This window comes from Oncorhynchus masou, chromosome 25 (genome assembly GCF_036934945.1).
Source record: "Oncorhynchus masou masou isolate Uvic2021 chromosome 25, UVic_Omas_1.1, whole genome shotgun sequence".
Taxonomy (NCBI): Eukaryota; Metazoa; Chordata; class Actinopteri; order Salmoniformes; family Salmonidae; genus Oncorhynchus; species Oncorhynchus masou.
The window spans coordinates 46360529-46378943 of record NC_088236.1 but is presented as its reverse complement, the minus strand read 5'-3'; the positions used below and the strand labels follow the sequence as shown (position 1 = coordinate 46378943).

At 43.0% G+C, this 18415-nt stretch overlaps 1 protein-coding gene across 6 annotated transcripts in view; it reads right to left on the bottom strand.

Annotated features, from left to right (window-relative positions):
* Positions 1–1710: 1710 nt before the first annotated feature.
* LOC135514402 (rho-related BTB domain-containing protein 2-like) overlaps positions 1711–18415 on the bottom strand; it is a 101958-nt gene continuing 85253 nt past the window's right edge. For all 6 annotated transcript variants that reach the window (XM_064937864.1, XM_064937865.1, XM_064937866.1 and 3 more), the window contains 3 exons: positions 8638–8877; positions 8174–8279; positions 1711–7937 (listed from right to left, as the gene is read on the bottom strand). In XM_064937864.1, the coding sequence (XP_064793936.1) occupies positions 7759–7937; positions 8174–8279; positions 8638–8877 (525 nt within the window). In that variant the 3' untranslated portion in view covers positions 1711–7758. The remainder of the gene's footprint in view (positions 7938–8173; positions 8280–8637; positions 8878–18415) is intronic.

Sequence of the window (18415 nt, the reverse complement as noted above, 5' to 3'; positions counted from 1 at the left end):
TTCTTGTTCACTTATGGCCCTATACAGCTCGTTGAGTGTAGTCTTAGTACCAGCATCGGTTTGTGGTGGTAAATAGACATCTACGAAAAAATATAGATAGACTCTCTTGGTAAACAGCATGGTCTAACTTCCTTAATTTTAGAGATTGTGCACCAGTCTTTGTTGACAATGAGACACACCCCACCCCACCTCACCCCCACGGATCTTCCCGGACGCTACTGTTCTGTCCTACCTATGCATGACAAACCCTGTGTATTATCCAAGTCCTTGTTCAGCCATGACTCCGAAAAGCACAGTTTATTATAGTTCTTAATGTCTCGTTGATAGGATAGTCATGCAGTATGTCCTGTGCCGAAGACTATTTAACCTTTATTCAAATAGGCAAATCAGTTAAGAACAAATTCTTATTTACAATGACAGCCTACCCCGGCCGTACCCGGACGATGCTGGGCCAACTGTGCGCCGCCCTATGGGACTCCCAATCATGGCCGGATGTGATTCAGCCTGGATTCAAACTAGGGACTGCTTCTTGCACTTAAATGCAGTGCCTTAGACAGCTGCACCACTCATTGAAGTAGAAGTCTTCGTCCAGATTGAGGTGAGTGATTGCTGTTCTGATGTCCAGAATCTTTTTTCAGTCATAGGAAATGGCAGAAACCTCATGAACAAAAAAATGTAAGATCAGCGCAAACTAAATAACAAAATTGGTTAGGAGCCCGATAATTGCGGCTATGCATCCAAGGGCCATCTTTATACAACAATTAGCAACTAAATTAGCGGGTTAGAGATGAGATGACTCATGTACTGGATGCAGCTATGCAGAGTGGTCACAAGCTGCATAGCCACAAAGTCATAAAATCTGATTTTAAACCTAACCCTAACCTTAGACATTAGGGTTAGCACTGTGGTTAACACTTACAGTACCTTAAATTAATTTCAGAAAGCACATTTTCGTTTTCATGAAGTTTTACAATATAGCCATTTTTGACTTTGCAGCTGGTCCGTCGAGTAGAAACCACTCATTTCTGCCTCCAGGGCAAGACTCATGACAATAAATGTCAAACTGAACTAAATGATTCCTTCTTCTTTGTGTGATTTTAAAATAATCAATTCAAGGATATACATTTGGTGTATTAGAAGCAACTTTTGGTAACATGATTGTCTTTCAAACATTTATTTTATTTACACAAAGATCACCTTTTTTAATTCACTATAATAGGGGATCCTGTTTTGTTCTAAAGATGCCTGCAGTACCTGAGGTTGGCCTTGAACCTCCATGGTTTCAATGAGAGGGCAGTCGCTTTCCCCTGACACAGACACGAAACACATTTTACTATCCTAGTGAGGACCAAACAACTGATTCACATTCAAAATCCTATTTTCCCTAATCCCTCACCATAATCCTAATCCTAGCTCCTAAACCTAATTCTAACCCTAACTCCTAAGCCTAAAATAGCCTGTTTCCTTGTGGGTACCGGTGAAATGTTCCCACTTGTCACACACACACACACACACACACACACACACACACACACACACACACACACACACACACACACACACACACACACACACACACACACACACACACACACACACACACACACACACACACACACACTTTCTAAAACATTTCTGTGCACAAGAAGCATCATGGAGAATTGATATAGAACAATAGGCTCAAAAGACAAAAGGACAAATAGATAATATTTACTTAGGGTTTATTTAAAAGCCAGGCGAAACATTAAAATACTGAAACGGCAAAAAAATTATATTTTGTTTCCTTTTTCTTTTTCTTTCTTTTTTTTTTTTTTTTACAAATCAGTGGTTAAAAAATATTACAAAGGATTATTCAAAATATTTTTGCAAAAGCAGCAAAACATTCTGATTGTTGTCTTTAAAAAATGCCCTTAATATGGTGTGTACGTGGTGTTTTGTGTGTCTGTGTGCTTTTTCAGTTTCAGAAACATATTAACACAAGCAGTTAATACCAATATTCATTTGAAATGAGAAGAGGGAAACAGAAGTACATATTAATACTATGTATAAGTCACACTGAAAATGTCACAGAGCAGAGATACACCTACAACCTACCAAGGCTTCTGTTCCTCCCAGCTCTCTCAGTCCTGGGCTAATGACGCATTCATGTGCTAATTAGAACTATTAAAACTCAAAAAAATGTGTGACTTGCTAACTGCTGGTGGTTATACACGTGCCCTGTTCAACAAGTTAGCAAGTCGGAAATTTCGGAATTTCCGAGTTCCTGACTAGCGAGTGAACGCGGCGTAACACACAGTTTTGGGTCAAACAAGTGGAGATCAGGTTTACAAAATTAACTGGAGAGTATCGTTGCAGCAGAGGAGCAGTTGTGCCATTTTGTGTAAAAAAAAATGGTAGACACTGTAGTGCTCAACTTCACATTTTGTGGTACTGTCTCCCTTCTTTATTGGTGGGACTCCCCGCCCCTACACCGTGGGACAGTTCACTACATCTCTAATGAATAGCCCAGTTCTACACTAATGCCATCTCTGCCACAAGGAGAGAGAGAGAGAGAGAGAGAGAGCGAGAGAGCAGGAGCCAGAGTTGGGTTGAAGCCATTTGTGACTGCAGAGGCAAGCTGGTAAAACTGGGTTTAATAATCCATTAGTACGCACATGGTGTAAACTTAAGGCTACATAATAGACAGAAAGGGCATGCTTTGACAGACTGCCAAGTGCAAAAGATCAGTTTGTTCATGAATCTGAAATCTGTTGGTTCTCAATGTCTTCTCAACAATTTAGTATCTACAGCCTAGCTTGGTTTGGACGATGTGACGACAAGGTTTGAGTGACATATTTGTAAAGCTCCAAGTCAGGGGCCTTATGCCCTGTGTGCCCCACAGCTACGGTAGACTACTGTAGGCCTCAACAACATAGCCCCTTTGGTACACAGCATAGGATGGCGGAATCATTGGTCAATCCACAGGCACTAAGAGACAAGGAGGAAACCTGCCTGGTCAAATGTGTGTGCACATGTGTTTTTAGCCTGCATGGTGGGTGCCAACCTGAACCCAGAAGGCATTGGTTTAGAGGCCCCTCCTCATATGTACAGTAAGCCTATAGAGTACCATGGTACGATTCATAATCGTTTTTCCACCATTCATTTTTACCATAGGAGATTTTAGAAACACCTCAGATATGGGCTGTGTTTCGTGTAAATCTCTCTAGGACAAGGTGACTTTTATCAAAATATTTGCCTGTATTTACACCCCCCCCCCTCAAAAATAAAATACAATGCTAATTAGAGGCTAATGTGGCTATCATAAAGAACTACAAATGCTTTGATGATCTGGGCGAGACTGCCGAATCGAGGCAAAGGTAAGAATATCTGGATTAACGATCTAATGTTAGCTAAATGTAGTTACGAAAAGCATCAACATTTATATAAATTGACAATTATGTAAACTGTTTTGTGCATGTTTTAAATTGACACAAAACCAGTTAGCAAAGGTGTCAGTTACAGATGACGTGTATGAGCTTGCAGGGATTTGAAGTCTTTCATGATGTCTCCTTTGATGCTAATTAGAATTTTCAAATCTAATTAGAATGTTCAAATCTGAAATAGAGCTAAATATAGTGCTACATTTTATTTTAAGTGTTTCTAAAATTCCCTAACAGAAAAATTAATGATTGGAAAAAACGATTGGAACCATTTCCCTGTTTGACCGCTAGAGGCTCGACAAGATGGCTCAGGGAGACAGGCGCCAGGTCATCTCAAAAGGCACAGGAGATGCCAGACCAGGGGCAAACAACAACAACAAGGAGTTCTCTGTCAATAAGCGGCATGGTCGAAAATATTCTTCAAAATTCTCAGCAATACTCATGTTTTCTTTGGACAACACTACACTCTTGAGCTGATACAAATTAAGGTGATGTGAAAGTGACATCAAAAGAGCATGGACTTAATGTGACGTTTCAAATGACAGGTACAGAAATGGGCCAATAGGGGGCAATGTGGGTCAACTATTGACGGCTGTTCAAAGCCAAAGATCCACTTCGTAATTTGCTTCCCTGTGTATACATGCATTTCAGCCCAATCAAAACATTCCTCTCACTGTAGCTCCCAAGGCTTTAATAAATAGGACATTCCCAAGGTGTATGAATTCATATAGCGTTAGAACGTGAACACAACCTACGTACTGTACCAGCACCCGAGATGTCAAATCCTGGGGAAACCATGGCCCCACACCTGGCATAATACTGCTTTAACACTGTACAAGAAGCAACACATCTTGCTAACGTCAATAACCATTGTCATTAGTTACTGACATGTACACACATTCCTGTGTACCCTCAATGTCATGATGAGATCCCCAATGATGTTACATTTAGGCTGTACTGAACGTATGAGGATAATATTATATACAATTACAATAGTATGACTGACTTGAGAGGCTTCACACATAATGGACAGAGGCTTTCATTTCAGTCACTAAACTACGATACTACAGCTGAGCCCGGTTTGCCTTTGTATGTGAGCATGACGAGATAGATACATACTCAGTAATAGCCCTAGAAAGCCAGATGGACAGTTGTAAGGGAGAAAGGACGATCCCATGCTACAAAAGATCACATTTTTAAAACAACCTTGTTAAAGAATTGTCCATGCCAAGCACAAAAAAGTCAGAGCTAAAAAGACCACAAAAGGAAGGAAATTGCAACCCAATTCTGAAAAACTGAGAAAAGTGCATTTACAAAACCAAAATTAGGCCATGATGCAAAAATAATAACCACATCCCACAAGTGTTGAACAGCATTCACACAAGGCAACCAGTATTCTCATAGTAAGCGTTCGCATCCCCCCTAAACCTTGGTCTCTAGGGCATTACAGAGGGTAATCGGCTAGTTTGTAGTGGCAGACTAAATCAGTTTCCCAAACCGAAACAGACTAAGAGAACTTACAATACTAACAGCCCCTTCGCCTACTAACTTAAGGCCTGTGTTTCCACTGACCACCCGAAGACCCAGAAACTCTCCGGGAGTAGCGCTGGGGTCTGCAGCCCCAGAGGGAGACTCAGACGTGGGAGGAAGGCGAGGGAGAGGCATGCCTCTCTGGCCTGGTGGAGTGGGTGAGACTGGGTGTGTAAGCATTAACCAGAGACTGAATCAATCAGCTCTACTATTATCCTTTGTAGAACCCGTCTGCAACTGTATACCACTACCTTACACTGTACATTTTGAGTATACTCCGATTCCTAATAGTGGATGTGCACTTCCATGAGGAAAGGCTTTGTAGGGCATGTCTACCATTAGTAAGACAACTTTAATAGCTCATCCTTAGGGCACTGAAGGGGGACATGGAAGTCAAATAGCTCTATGTTCCTATGTCAACTCCAGATTAATGTTCCAATATCCTAGTCCGAAATAGGGGCGCAAGGACTATTTCAGTGTTCCAATTCCAAATATGCCGGTTTGCAGTTTTTTGGGGGGGGGGGGGGTAAAAATCAGCCCAATTCTCACTTGGGTCTCGTGAGATCCTATCACATAGCTATTTCAGTAGCTGTTGATGACTAGAACACGCATCCCGTGAAGAAAAGCTAAAAAAAAGTAAACACGTTTCACGCCATCCATCTATCTCCCACAGTCACCTGGGTAAAGGCGGGGGTGGAAATCTCAAACCCACAAATAGAACGAAGGTGGTAAAGAGAAACATGTTACAAAGTCTTCTTTTTTCCCACATAACTACCACTTTTGTGCAAAAAGAAGGCAATTAAAATACAGTGATAATGCTTTGTTAGTTATTGTTTTCTTCTTCTTCCAACATGCCTGTTGTAATACACAATGTCTTGGATTCATTAAGATCTTAAGGTGCCGTGGGTTAAGATGTTCTCAGCAGCCCAAAACCCAACTCCATAGCACTCCACTAAAAGACAGAACTACACGTTCCCTTTGTTAACACATGATTGAAGCAGCACACTCCCTCACGACGAAAACAGAACTGCACTCTGCAGCGCAAGAAATCAAAAAAGCAAGTGAAATATTTGGTCTAAAAATGACAGAATGTCATTAAATAAATGGAAAGATTCAACTTCAAAGCGTAGCTCTGCTCATACTGACAAGACCAACATTGTAATTCATAATACTATGAATATATTCACTAACGTTAATGTCTATTAGACACCTTTGAATAAGAGAAAAAAAAACCCTAGTGCAGCACATCTGAATGTAACACTATATGGGAAGATTGAAAGGTTTCCATATATTAACACTGATGAAGAACAGACATAAATCCAAAAAATAGTGGACCGAAAAGACAGGTACAAGTGTAAATGTGAGTGTGTATGTATGTATGTTTAAGTGTGTGTGTGTGTCATAAACATACTGTCTTTTTAGTGGACATCCTGAGCGCCATTTTCAATTCCAGCTAAAGGAGTGGAAGTCCTGCAGTGGCACCTGGGTTTTACCTGACATTGCAGCTTTATAAAAACATACTGGGGGGGGGGATCAAAAAGTTATCTTCCTCTATTCCTTATTCCCTTCCTCCCCACATTTGCCATGTTATGGAGGAGGCAAGGAGAGGATGGCAAGGAGACAAGAGGGAGGGAACATGTCACAGCCTAATTTTTTTGGTATAATACATGTGCTTTCAACACTCAGTGAGGACAAAAGACTACAGTTGACTTTCAAATACAGCTGTAATAAAATAAAGTTAAAAGACACTAGAATTAAGGATATATGCAGGCAGGGGAGAAAACTCCTGTTTGCTCCCGGTGAGGGTTGATGATGGAACCCTGAGCAGTGCTGCCCCCTGTGGTACGGGGGAGTTAAGGCAGGCTGGCTGAGGGGCACCCTAGTGGTCAATTAAGACAGAGCAAGAAGAAATCTGTTCAGTTCGGCTTCTTACTCCCTCCCATGGCAGTGGTATAAAACAGCCCTCTGATCCAGAAATGCTATCAAGTGTTCACTTTGAATGTCATTGAGGGGGATTTGTTCAGCACTGTTGGCCTCTCCTCTTGGTGTTATGTGGGGGATCACGATGGGTGCTTGGATCACAAACCACCACCTTTGCTTGAGCAGGTACCTCAACCCAGACTAACCACCTCTACTGCCCCTCCCTTGCACAGCTGATTCTAGAACAGAACCTCCAACACGGAGCTTCACTGGGATGAAACCCGGGAGAAAACAACATGGTGTCAAACCTGTCCAAAGTGGATGACAAAGTCTGTGGAAGAGAAGTCAGACAGGCATAGGTGGTGGTCAGAGACTCTGAGGCAAAACACCCAACTCTGGGATGGGCTCTACTCTAATTTCAAATCCCTAAGCGAAATAAAACCAAACAAAGCATCCTTCCATGTGTGTTGAAGCAGAGCTGGCGCCCCCTGGCTGCTGGTCTTGTCCAGTGTGCTAACAGTCTAATAGACGTGAAGGCAGAGGTAACCTCCCCATAGGGGAGTCTTAGCAGTGGTCTGTGGAATGGTCTTTAGCTTCTGTGTGACTGAGGGGCAGAGAGAGAGAGAGCCCTTTTGTTCCCAGTCTCGTCACCCCCAGGCTGGTGGGTGGATCTCAGGGGGAGGACTGGTCACTGAGGCCCAGCTAGGTGAGACCATCTTGGGCACAGAGAACTGGACTGGTCACTGAGCACCCCCCCATACACCCACACGCAATCGTACAGAAGGGAGACTTGGCTCTCCCGTCATGGAGAGGTGGTAGACTCATAGCTGGCTTCCTCAGTCTGGGGTGAGAGGTCAGAAGCAGGAGAGGTCATGGAGGGGTGACAGCCTCAGGAGACGTGGGGCGAGGAGGACGGGTGTCTCGAGAAGCACCAGCCTCTCTTGGTGCGCAGCTTGCGTAGGATCTCCTCCTCGCGCTCGCGCTCCTTCTGAGAGCGCAGGTAGCGGTCCTCCTCCTTCAGGAACCACACCGGAGGCCACCGCTGCTTCTCAAAGTGCCTCTGGTTCTCTACATGCAGAGAGAGAGGGGGGAGAGAACAGACGAGATGCATAAAACAGACATAGAAAGAGAAAGAAAGCGTGAATACAAGGGACCAAAAAGTAACGTGAGAAACAAGTGAGAGATGGGGAGCGAAGTTGGGGATCGGAGGTGGGACTGAAGGTACAAAAGAGATGAAAAATGTAGAACAGAGTGGACGAGGAGACACACAGAGGGAGAGAAGAGAGAGGGAATGCGGTCTGTACCTGGAGACATGACCTTCATGTCTTTAGGGAACTTGCGACAGACGCTGTTGTAGTTGGTGCAGATGTGATGGAGACACCAGGCAGACAGCTGCTTGGCATTGTGGAACTGCAAGGGATGAATGAATAGGTGATCAGTCCATCAAAAAGGTCCAATGGAAAAAAAAAGACCTCACACTTTCTTACTTTACAAATAAGAAAGATGAACTTGAATGGGAAGTGGACAAATGACTTTTAAAGATGAATGTCACCTGCCATTGTAGAACAAAGTTTTCTATAGTTGGGTATCTGATATAGGTCTGAGCTATAGGGTGGTCCGATCCTTCTTGGATATCAATTAGAATGTTCTCTCCAGTGAAATAGTTTTTTCCTAACAACAGAATGTAGTATGTGTATTATGTGTATTGCAGTAACAGTGTCATCAGTACAACTGTCATTCAGAGTATACGGTACGTGTAAAGACTCACCTGAGCCAACTCCAGGTAAGCCAGCACCTGTCCGTCAATGTCCACTCCCTTCATCGCCCACTGGAGCAGCTCATTCACAGCATGCTGCTCTGTGAGGGCAACAAGGCGTGGCAGACACAGCCGGTTGGATAGGACGATAAGCTCAATAGGCTCCAGGTCAGGACAGGGCGAAAGCAGCCCACTGTACATGAACTCCAACACTGCACGCATACAGGAGCTACTGGTGTCAGGGATGGACACCTGGGAGGAGGGGGAGAGGGGGAGGGAGGGGAGAGAATGTTGGATAGAGAGATTCAAATTTTGTGAATTAGAAAATAATAATACTATGTCTTCTAAACTCAGCAAAAAAAGAAAGGTCCTCTCACCGTCAACTGCATTTATTTTCAGCAAACTTAACGTGTAAATATTTGTATGAACATAACAAGATTCAACAATTGAGACATAAACTGAACAAGTTCAACAGACATGTGACTAACAGAAATGTAATAATGTGTCCCTGAACAAAGGGGGGGGGGGGGTCAAAATCAAAAGTAACAGTCAGTATCTTGTGTGGCCACCAGCTGCATTAAGTACTGTAGTGCATCTCCTCCTCATGGACTGCACCAGATTTGCTAGTTCTTGCTGTAAGATGCTACCCCACTCTTCCTCCAAGGCACCTGCAAGTTCCTTGACTTTTCTGGGTTGAATGGCCCTAGTCCTCACCCTCCGATCCAAATGGTCTCAGACGTGCTTAATGGGATTGAGATCGGGGCTCTTCGCTGGCCATGGCAGATCACTGACATTCCTGACCAGCAATTTGGCTGGTGGCATTGTCATGCTGGAGGGTCATGTCAGGATGAGTCTGCAGGAAGGGTACCACATGAGGGAGGAGGATGTCTTCCCTGTAACGCACATCATTGAGATTGCCTGCAATGACTACAAGCTCAGTCCGGTGATGCTGTGACACACCGCCCTAGACCATGAAGGACCCTCCACCTCCAAATCACCCCTGGTGAGACAAAACCGCGACTCGTCAGTGAAGAGCACTTTTTGCCAGTTCTGTCTGGTCCAGTGACGGTGGGCTTGTGCCCAAAGGCGACGTTGGGTGATGACTGGTGAGGACCTGCCTTACAACAGGCCTACAAGCCAAGCCCTCAGTCCAGCCTCTCTCCGTCTACTGTGGACAGTCTGAGCACTGATGGAGGGATTGTACGTTCCTGGTGTAACTCGGGCAGTTGTTGTTGCCATCCTGTAGCTGTCCCGCAGGTGTGCTGTTCGGATGCACCAATCCTATGCAGGTGGTGTTACACGTGGTCTGCCAATGCGAGGACGATCAGCTGTCCTTCCTGTCTCCCTGTAGCGCTATCTTAGGTATCTCACAGTACGGACATTGAAATGTATTGCCCTGGCCACATCTGCAGTCCTCATACCTCCTTGCAGCATGCCTAAGGCATGTTCATGCAGATGAGCAGGGACACTGGGCATCTTTCATTTGGTGTTTTTCAGTGTCAGTAGAAAGGCCTCTTTAGTGTCCTAAGATTTCATAACTTTGACCTTAATTGCCTACTGTCTGTAAGCTGTTAGTGTCTTAACGAGCGTTCCACTGGTGCATGCTTATTAATTGGTTATGGTTCATTGAACAAGCATGGGAAACAGTGTTTAAACCCTTCACAATGAAGATCTGTGAAATTATTTGGATTTTTACAAATTATCTTTGAAAGACAGGATCCTGAAAAAGGGCAGTTTATTGCTGAGTTGAGTAGTTAATTTTACCTTTATTTTACTAGGCAAGTCAGTTAAGAACAAATTCTTATTTTCAATGACGGCCTGGGAACAGTGGGTTAACTGCCTGTTCAGGGGCAGAATGACAGATTTGTACCTTGTCAGCTCGGGGGTTTGAACTCGCAGCCTTCCGGTTACTAGTCCAACGCTCTAACCACTAGGCTACCCTGCCGCCCCAGTGTGGCATATCAAGAAGCTGATTAACAGCATGATTATTACAAAGGTACACCTTGTGCTGGGGACAATAAAAGGTCACTCTAAAATGTGCAGTTTTGTCACACAACAATACCACAGATGCCTCAAGTTCTGGTGGACATTCCTGCTCACTGAAGGAATGTCCACCAGAACTGTTGCCAGAGAATTGAATGTTCATTTCTCTACCATAATGTTTTTTTTAAAAATAGAATTTGTTAAATAGAGTAGCCCAATAGAACTCATGGATAGTTTGAAAGAAGAACGAACGCATGATGGCAGTGGTCTATAGCAGTTATTTATTCAGACCCATAACCATTCAATCTTCGTGAAGAGAAGTGAAAGACTTCTGCATCTAATTCAAGTACTATATTATAAGAATGTCATTAGAATGGTGAAGACAAGGACAACAAAACATATTCCATTTAACTGTTGAAAGCGAGGAAGGAAAGAAGCAACAAGAGGGAGAAAATGGAAGTAGGCTAATAGCATTAGGGGAAACATAAAATGTATATATGCGTCAACCTGCTAATTATACAAATAGGCCCTATTATATTTCAAAATTAAAATCAAATTCAATAGCCTATACTTGTAACTTGTGACTTTGTAGGCTGCATGTGCTGAACCAGAATCGCATGCTTTCTTCTGCCTTATCATGGTTTGAACAACATGCGAAATTCCAGTCCATACAATACAGTATAATACAGTTCACAATCAAAAATATTAGCCTACTGGAGAAAGTTATGTATTTACCCAGGAGAGAGAGCCACATCTATGGGATTTTATGTTTTTCTGTCCTACGTAATATGCAGCCTACATCATCTACAGTGCATTCGGAAAGTATTCAGTCCCCTTCACTTTTTCCACATTTTGTTACTGTTACAGCCTTATTCTAGAAGGGATTACATTTTTTCCCCACCTCAATCTACACATATTACCCCATAATGACAAAACAGAAAGATGATTTTTTTGCAGATGTAATAAACAGAAAAATTATAATTACAGATGTCCATCACTGGGGTGGTGCCAGATTTCCTCCAGACTTGGCATTCAGGCCAAAGAGTTCAACCTTGCTTTCACCAGACCAGAGAATCTTGTTTCTTATGATCTGAGAGTCTTTAGGTGCCTTTTGACAAACTCCAAGCAGGCTGTCATGTGCCTTTTACTGAAGAGTGGATTCCGTCTGGCCACTCTACCATAAAGGCCTGATTGGTGGAGTGCTGCAGAGATGGTTGTCCTTCTGGAAGGTTCTCCCTTCTCCGCAGAGAAATCTGCGGCTCTGTCAGAGTGACCATCGGGTTATTGGCCACCTCTCTGACCAAGGCCCTTCTCCCCCGATTGCTCATGGTGGTTCCAAACTTCTTCCATAAGAATGAAGGAGGCCACAGTGTTCTTGGGAACCTTCAATGCTGCAGAAATGTTTTGATACCTTTCTCCAGATCTCTGCCTCGACACAATCTATGAACAATTCCTTCGACCTCATGGCTTGGTTTTTGCTCTGACATGCACTGTCAACTGTGGGTCCTTATATAGACAGGTGTGTGCCTTTCCTAATCATGTCCAGTCAATTTAATTTACCACAGATGGACTCCAATCAAGTCGCAGAATCATCTCAAGGATGGTCAACGGAAAACTCAATTTTAAGTCTCATAGCAAAGGGTCTGATTACTTATGTAAATAAGATATGTTTAAACATTTTAATACATTTGCAAAAATGTCTACAAACCTGTTTTTGGTTATGGGGAATTATGTGTGGGCTCTGTACTGCATTTGGTATTTTTTGGGCTTTGTCTCATTAAAGGTCATTAATGTAGGGCTCATAAAATGTATTTAATATATGTCTCATCAGGCTCAGGTAGCATCAGGTTAGATGTTTTTATGCTCTAATCAAATCCAGACATATTTACATGCTTTAATGCTTTTGAATGACACTTCCTGTTTTGGCGGGAAATACCGGGTTGCCTGGGAGAAAAGTGATTTATTCTTCAGATGGAACATTTGTAAAATACCGGGAAAATATTAAACTCTAACACCAACCTTCAATGTAAGGGCATGGGTGGGTGGATCACGTAAGTAAAGTGATGTCAGAGTGATGTCACAGGAAGTAGCGTGGGCGAATGGGGTTGTGCAAGGTGAAGGGCAATCCGTCTCCAGTCGAGTAGAACCTTTTGATCCTGCCAGAGATGAAAGCCCTGGCCTGCCAGGGAGGGGTTGACGCTAGCTAGCACTGTGGCTAAGGGTAACAGCCTCAAAGCACCCCAGAATAACCCCACTCGGCTAGTCGCTGCACGTGTCATAGAAGGCTTGGATGTCATTGTGGGACAGAGCTTGAAGCAGAGCTGTGGGATGGACCAAGGAGAAAACACCTCTGACTGGACCATTTACATAAGCACATCCAAAACGGAGCAGTACACACAAAAAGAAAAGCTAATGCGTCCCCATATTACAGATAAAACAAGTACAAAAGTACAGCTACAGAAAATAAGGTAATATTCGCTCACTGTTTGCTTCTCTCTGTGTCCTGCTCCAATAAGATTGTCTGTTGTTGGAGCAGTAGCACACAGGCTGACCAGAGCTACCCATACAGGCAGAATGGGCTGGGCTGAGGTGCAATAGACATGTGGCTGTGTGGTTCTTTGAAGAGTTCGGTTCAGGAAAACAGTGAACCTCTCAGGAACACTGGATCAGTGTTAATTTTGTCAACAATAACCATGGTGAAAAATACTCTTCAACAACCTATTTTTCCTGACTAATACTATGGCGATAATCAGTCGAAATGCCCTGCAAAAAACGATTACAAATCCCTTCTCATTTTAGTTGACGAACATCTAACGAGATGAGAATTCCATGTGAGATCAACGGACCTATAATTTGACATGAAGCTGCTTTTCAACAGTTATGTCCAATCCTAAACATGCATGCAGAGTATCATCTCATTGGCAAAATTGACATCTTTCAGTTGCACGGTCAGATTGAGCTGATCTGCCCAGCCCTCCTACACAGCCCCCAGGTGGTCATTTAAGTCACTCGTCAATCTTTTGAACTGATGTGAAGCCAGGTCATTTGACTTGTAACTAACCTCAACTATACTTAAACATATATACGCAACATGTAAAGGGTTGGTCCCATGTTTCATGAGCTGAAATAAAAATACCCCAGTAATTTTACATACACACAAAAAGTATATTGCTCTCAAATTTTGTGGACAAATTTACTTACATCCCTGTTAGTGAGCATTTCTGGTTTGCCAAGATAATCCATCCGTCATTGAAATTGATGCATGTTGCGTTTATATTTTTGTTCAGTATAGAAGCGATGTTAAACCTCTCACTTTCATGTAGACTATTTTTGCTTTTATCACATCTGAAGTTGTACTTTTCCATGTGCGTTTCTATTCATTAATCTGTGTTTCCTGCTCTCGTGCCACGGTCCTCGAATGCAAGTTTGGGGCGGCAGTATAGCCTAGTGGTTAGAGCGTTGGATTAGTAACCGAAAGGTTGCAAGTTTGAATCCCCGAGCTGACAAGGTACAAATCTGTCATTCTGCCCCTGAACAGGCAGTTAACCCACTGTTCCTAGGCCGTCATTGAAAATAAGAATTTGTTCTTAACTGACTTGCATAGTAAAAAAAAAAAAAAAAAATGTTGCGGTTGCCTTATTCTACTGGGGAAATTAATGCTATTTGTTGAATATTAGGAGGACAGTAATAGTTTTGGGGATTTTTGGAAATCTCAAATTCTACCCTTTAAGGAAACCAATTTATTTACTCCCTTGTTGGTTATGATGGGGAGAAAATCAGAGCTGTTAATTGTACAACCTGTAGCCAAGGCTTTAAGCCTATATGGTTAATTAGGGCATTAGTTACAATCAGCTACAATATCAATGTTGCCAGCCAATCTATACGAGGGGAAAGTAGGCCTAATTGGACAAGGCCATCTGCCTAAATATTCATTATTTAATAGAAAAAAATACACTGACTATTATGTGACTAAAATGGTTGTGACTAAAACTAGCCAAACATTGCCTAGAGTTTTAGTCGATTGATAATAACTAAAACTAACAAAAGGATGAAATGACTAAAATGTGACTAAAAAGGTATTTTAAGACTAAATCTAAATCTCAAATAGCTGCCAAAATGATCATTGCTCCACTGAAGAAAATTGACGGAGGAGAAGGTCTGTTCAGAAAAAAACAGATTCATGAAGACTACTCTATCCTTAGTGCAGTGTATGAGTTGACGGTAGGCCAAGACCCCCCTCCCCTCCATCTTGAAACTTGTTTAGAACCTGGAGAGGAACCAAGTGTGTTTCTCTCCTGAGAGGAGAGCAAACAAAGGCACACTTATTCCCACAGCCACAGTGACGGCCAAGGAGTTTTACAGGGGGCGATTTTGGGAGGGATAGAAACAAAACTGCTGAGACTGCAGATTGCACCATCGGACCATGGTAACCCCCTTCTCTTCATCTTCTCCCACCCGCCCTCACACACATGCGCACACACAGAGTATCCATTTCTAAAAACGCCAGGGAAAATGTATGGAGTAAAAAGTACATTATTTTCTTTAGGAATGTAGTGGAGTAAAAGTAAAAGTAGTCAAAAATATAAATAGTAAAGTACAGATATATAAAAAAAAAACAAATAAACTACATGAGTATTTCTAATGTTTTATTTTATTTAACTAGGCAAGTCAGTTAAGAACAAATTCTTATTTACAATGACGGCCTACCTCGGCCAAACCTGGAAGGTGCTGGGCCAAATGTGCACCGCCCTATGGGACTCCCAATCACAGCTGGATGTGATGCAGCCTGGATTCGAACCAGGGAAACAGTGACGCCTCATGCACGGAGATACAGTGCCTTAGACCGCTGCGCCACTCATGAGTTTACTTTAAAGTCCTTACAACATCTGATACCAACAACCCCTCGAAGTGCCTTATTGCTATTAAAAACTGGTTATCAACGTAATTAGAGCAGCAAAAATAAATGTTTATAATACATTATAACTGTGCTTAGCGTCAGGTAAGTTCTGACCAAGGTAGTGATTCAATTACAGTTTTTGTTTTACGTGTCATCCTTTCAGCCCAATATGTTGGTCAAACGGTTGTATTAAAAGAACATGACATTTAAAAAAAGTCTCAGAGCAGTCTCAACACCACTATTGAGCAATGCCATGCGGTCTAGCCAGGAGAGGGTTAGAGGTGGGTAGAGCTATGGGAACCACAGGGGTCCTTCCTCAGTCCCAGGGGTGCCCCTCACCTGCCTGTCTCTGTGCCAATTAGGAGAATGTCAGCATGGCAGTGACCCTTTATTATGGAGGAAATATCAAGGTAGAGACACAGGAGGACGCTCCTGTTCAAGGTTCTCTTGCCCAGACAGAGGAGTGGGGGAAGACAAAGCGCTAGGTCACCAGAGACAGGGAGACATAGGGAACGTTATGGGGGCCCAGGGCAATTTAGGGATTTTCCTGTCATTCAGCATCCTTTCCCAACTCACTCACCCTTGTTGGTTTAGGAAGTGATTGGTTGACAGAAAAAAAGAAATGGAGACAAGTAACTTTAGAGAACACGACAGAGAAAAGGTAGCCGAGGGGGAAAAAAGTTGAAGTAAGCGGTGTCAAAATGTCAAACGGCACGTCGTCAGAAACCAAACCGCCGTTACCACCATGAGAAAGATTTTGAAAGAGAAAGAGAGGAGAGAGAGGAGCTGGAGAGTGGTGGCAGTAACACCTCCTACCATTATACTTCTGTTGCAAACGTACACTGTCCCTCCCTCCCTCCCTTCACCCCTTCCATTGTGTCTCCTGTCACCGTTAGTCTTGTGTGAGAGGAACGTGACAGGCTCTCACACTCAACTAGTCAGAGATAAGCCACTGGGGCACACACACTCACATGGAAAACCACAGCAGTTATTATAGTTTTGTGATATTTCTATTAGCTTTCATTTCTATTCATTTTTTAGATTTTTATTTTAAATTCTGTTGAGTTTCAGTTAGTTTTCAAACTTGATTCACTCATTTTTATTTAGTTTGAGTTTAATAAAATTTTGTTTTGATATTTTTAGTGTTATGGACAGAAGGTAGCCTTGCGTGTGGGAGGCTAGGAGTCATTTATGTGTCGTAGGCCTATAGTTTGTGTTTTTTGGGATGTCACTTCTTGCCACTGGGTGATGGGTCAAGTCATAAGTTTGGTTAGTAAAATATACTAAGAGCTGATCCGGGAGGACCATGAACAATGAGCAGTAGGTACCAGTGTATATGGTTCCACTGCCACAGGTCTGTCCAGCAAGAACAAGTCCAGATGTCCTTAGAAAAGGTTTATTACAGATAATGGTTCTTTAATGGATGACTCATCCTTATTCTGACTGGACATTCTGTAGTGGTTGTTAAGCCAGCAACTAAGGTTTCTTATTCCATTTATGGCCCTTCGACTCTCTACAACCTACCCCTATTTTCCAGTTAGGTTTAAATTATAAATCAATTTTAACGTGACTTGGATTTAAAAGGATAATCGTCATTGTCCAACTCAGATTCAGACATTTCTGCCGCGCCGTTCAAAGCTATGGCCAGCTCTGGAGGTTGAGCAACGCATGCTGTGCCTTGTTGGAGAAGGGGTGATAGAAGCAGGCTGATATGCCCATAAGCGAAACAGTCAGTCCTTTCTTGATCCATCGGTCTACACACAGGGTTATTTTTCATGGCTCTTTCAAGAATCTCATTAATTTCCTGAGTTGCTGTATCCATTTGCAAAACAATCAACTCGTTTACTCTAGCAGTGACAGGACTTTTACATTTGGGATCAAGTGTTTGGTAGAATCTTCTGAAGGCTGGCTAATCTTGTGGACTTGCCAGACTGGAAGAATAAATTAACCAGTGCTTCTTCTCTTTTTTAAACTCAGGTTGTCATGTTTCTGCTCTTTTAATGCAAACTGCTAATGCTGGTTGTCCTGACATGCAGCTACTAATAGCTGTTGGCTGTCTTACCATGTCTTTATCCTGAAATTGTTTGGATGATTCTTTGTGAGTGATGTTCAGTTGAACTTTGATGAACTCTTTACTCATCATCAGAAGGGCATTCAAACCAAACTATCCAATCAGGGAGGGGCTTATTGAGTTTATTGTTGGCACCGCATGAACACGAAGAGTGAGTCTAAAAATATATGTGTGAAGGAAGTGAGAGTGGAGTGTGGCGAGTCAACTCAAAGGGAAAGGTGTTAAAGAAGGCACTGTGCTGGCTGATGGCAGACAGATAGAAATCCAGTCTCGCTCAAAGGAGGACAATTTTTGTTGTTTTTGCTTCGCTTAGCAGCAAGGCTGTGGAATGACCGTTTCTTCAGGCTCCGCTCTATTCAAGAGGAAAATAACTCGAGGTGGTCAGGGCTGAAAAGAAGAAAGAAGAAGTGAAACTCGACACACTTTGAAACAGAGGTGCAAGATGAGTCACAGTACAGTACACGGTTTGGTCAGAGACTCCAAAGACACATGCTTCTCCACGCGCACCCATCACTCTGACAAAGACACATGCTTCTCCACGCGCACCCATCACTCTGACAAAGACACATGCTTCTCCACACGCACCCATCACTCTGACAAAGACACACGCTTCTCCACGCGCACCCATCACTCTGCGCACCCATCACTCTGACAAAAACGCACGCTTCTCCACGCGCACCCATCGCTCTGACAAAGACGCAAGCTTCTCCACGGGAACCCATCGCTCTGACAAAGACGCAAGCTTCTCCACGCGCACCCATCGCTCTGACAAAGACGCACGCTTCTCCATGCGCACCCATCGCTCTGACAAAGACACACGCTTCTCCACGCGCACCCAT